At 27.6% G+C, this 2,007-nt stretch overlaps 2 protein-coding genes across 2 annotated transcripts; both read left to right on the forward strand.

Annotated features, from left to right (window-relative positions):
* Nucleotides 1-42: 42 nt before the first annotated feature.
* On the forward strand, nucleotides 43-726 carry ENU1_009580 (U2 snRNP auxiliary factor small subunit, putative; the record flags this gene model as incomplete). Its single annotated transcript, XM_008856634.1, has 1 exon — nucleotides 43-726. The coding sequence occupies one exon, from the start codon at nucleotides 43-45 to the stop codon at nucleotides 724-726; it is 684 nt and encodes a 227-aa protein (XP_008854856.1).
* A 67-nt stretch (nucleotides 727-793) lies between these two features.
* ENU1_009590 (hypothetical protein) lies at nucleotides 794-1,756 on the forward strand (the record flags this gene model as incomplete). The annotated part of the gene is made up of 1 exon (XM_008856635.1): nucleotides 794-1,756. The coding sequence occupies one exon, from the start codon at nucleotides 794-796 to the stop codon at nucleotides 1,754-1,756; it is 963 nt and encodes a 320-aa protein (XP_008854857.1).
* Between the last annotated feature and the right edge of the window lie 251 nt (nucleotides 1,757-2,007).

Below are 2,007 nucleotides of genomic sequence, written 5' to 3' on the forward strand. Positions count from 1 at the left end.
AAAAAAAAAACTTAAAAAGGATAAAGTAATTGTTTGTCATCAATGGCACAAGATCTTGCTAGTATTCATGGGACTGAAAAAGACAAAGTTAATTGTGCATTTTTCTTCAAAATTGGAGCATGTAGACATGGTGATAGTTGTACAAGAAATCATTTTCAACCAGAAATATCAAGAACGATATTATTAACACATTTATATGACAATCCATATATCCACAAAGAAGAAAGTTCAATGACAGAAGATGAAAAGAAAAAAATAAAAAAGGATTTCAATATTTTTTATGAAGACATTTTCAATGAATTAGCTAAACATGGAGAAATTGATGAAATGCTTGTTTGCAGAAATTTAAGTGAACATATGACAGGAAATGTATATGTAAGATTTAGAGATGAGAAGAATGCATCAGAAGCAATGAAATTTCTTCTTGCACGATATTATGCAGGGAGAATGATACAACCAAGTTATTCACATGTCACTGATTTTAAAGAGGCACGTTGTAAACAATACGAATCTGGAGAATGTGATAGACATGGATTTTGTAATTTTCTTCATGTAATTGAACCAAATCACAGTCTTCAGCGGAAACTTTTTGAACGACAACCATTAAGACAAAAACGTATTAGAAATGAATTTCAATTGAGAGAAGATATTCCACAACATTCAGAGACATCAACAACAAGAATAGAACCAGATTTAAGAAGTAGATTTGAAAATGATAAACATTGATTGAGAATTAAGTATTTTTAGTTATAATAAATTATGGTTTAATTGACAAATCAATAGAACAAAAATAATGAAAAGAAAGAAAAAAAGATCTAGAAAAGATACTTATTTCTTCTTATTATCCAAACGAATGAATGCTAAGGTAGTTCATCTAATACCAGCTATTAAAATGCCAAATGATCCAAAGAACCTTGTTTTAAATGAAGATGGTGAAAAGGAATGGAATGAATATGAACAAAAAATACTTGAAGAAAAGTTAAAAAGTGAAGGAAATAATATTAGTACTATTCTGAGACTTGTAGGTCTACTAAATGGAAGAACAATTCAACAAATTACTACAAGAGCAAATTGGACATTATTACCAGATTCAGAAAAAATACCGTATGAAATGTATAAGAGAAAAGAAGGGAAAATAGAGACACAAGTTACATTACCACCAAGTACTATGAAAGTTTCTGAAATTCAAAAAAAGAAAAAATCAAAACACAGACATTATTCTGCTTATGAAGGCAGTGATATACAATCGATTCAACGTCAAAGAAGAAGATCTATGTCACGAGACCTTTTTAAACCTGGAACAACCCTTAAAACTGGATTAAGTCATTCATATCAACCCATTATTATAAACCAACAACTTGCTTGTTTAAGTTCAAATCATGAAAGTGGTCAAGCTTCTCCACGAGTTACATCTGTTTCTCCAAACATTGGGTCAATGTCAATAGATATGCATAGTGTATCAACAGAAAAAACTGAGAATCAAGTTGATTTGAGTCAAGTTATTTCTATTATTCAAGAAAATGAAAATTATTTAAAAATGATTGAAGTCTCATTAGAAAATAATACTCCTATTCATGGAGAAGTGTTTTTATTATTACAACAAAATATGAATAATCTGTTAATACTTTCTAATTCGATTGCTCAACCAACTCCTTTACCATTATTTTCTAAACAATTGTTATTACCTGAACAATTAAAAGCATTAGGAATGAATGACTTTATTCAATCCCCTTCATATTTAACATTGACTCTTTAATTGTATTTTACCATTCTTTTAATGGTTTGTTTAATTTTAAAACAAATCATTTTTTATTTCTTTTTTTTCCAATATACTTAAATTTACTTTATGATTTAAATTGTTATTAATAAGACTTTATTATACATTCTAACAGATGCTAACTCGTTTTATTTTTATTAATTATTCTTATCTCTTTATTCTTGTTATCTTGTATCTTTCTTTTTCATTTCACCTGATAAAAAAAAAACATTTCTTTTTATGCTTTATTT

This window comes from Entamoeba nuttalli (genome assembly GCF_000257125.1).
Source record: "Entamoeba nuttalli P19 unplaced genomic scaffold asmbl_2112, whole genome shotgun sequence".
In the NCBI taxonomy this organism is placed as follows: domain Eukaryota; phylum Evosea; order Mastigamoebida; family Endamoebidae; genus Entamoeba; species Entamoeba nuttalli.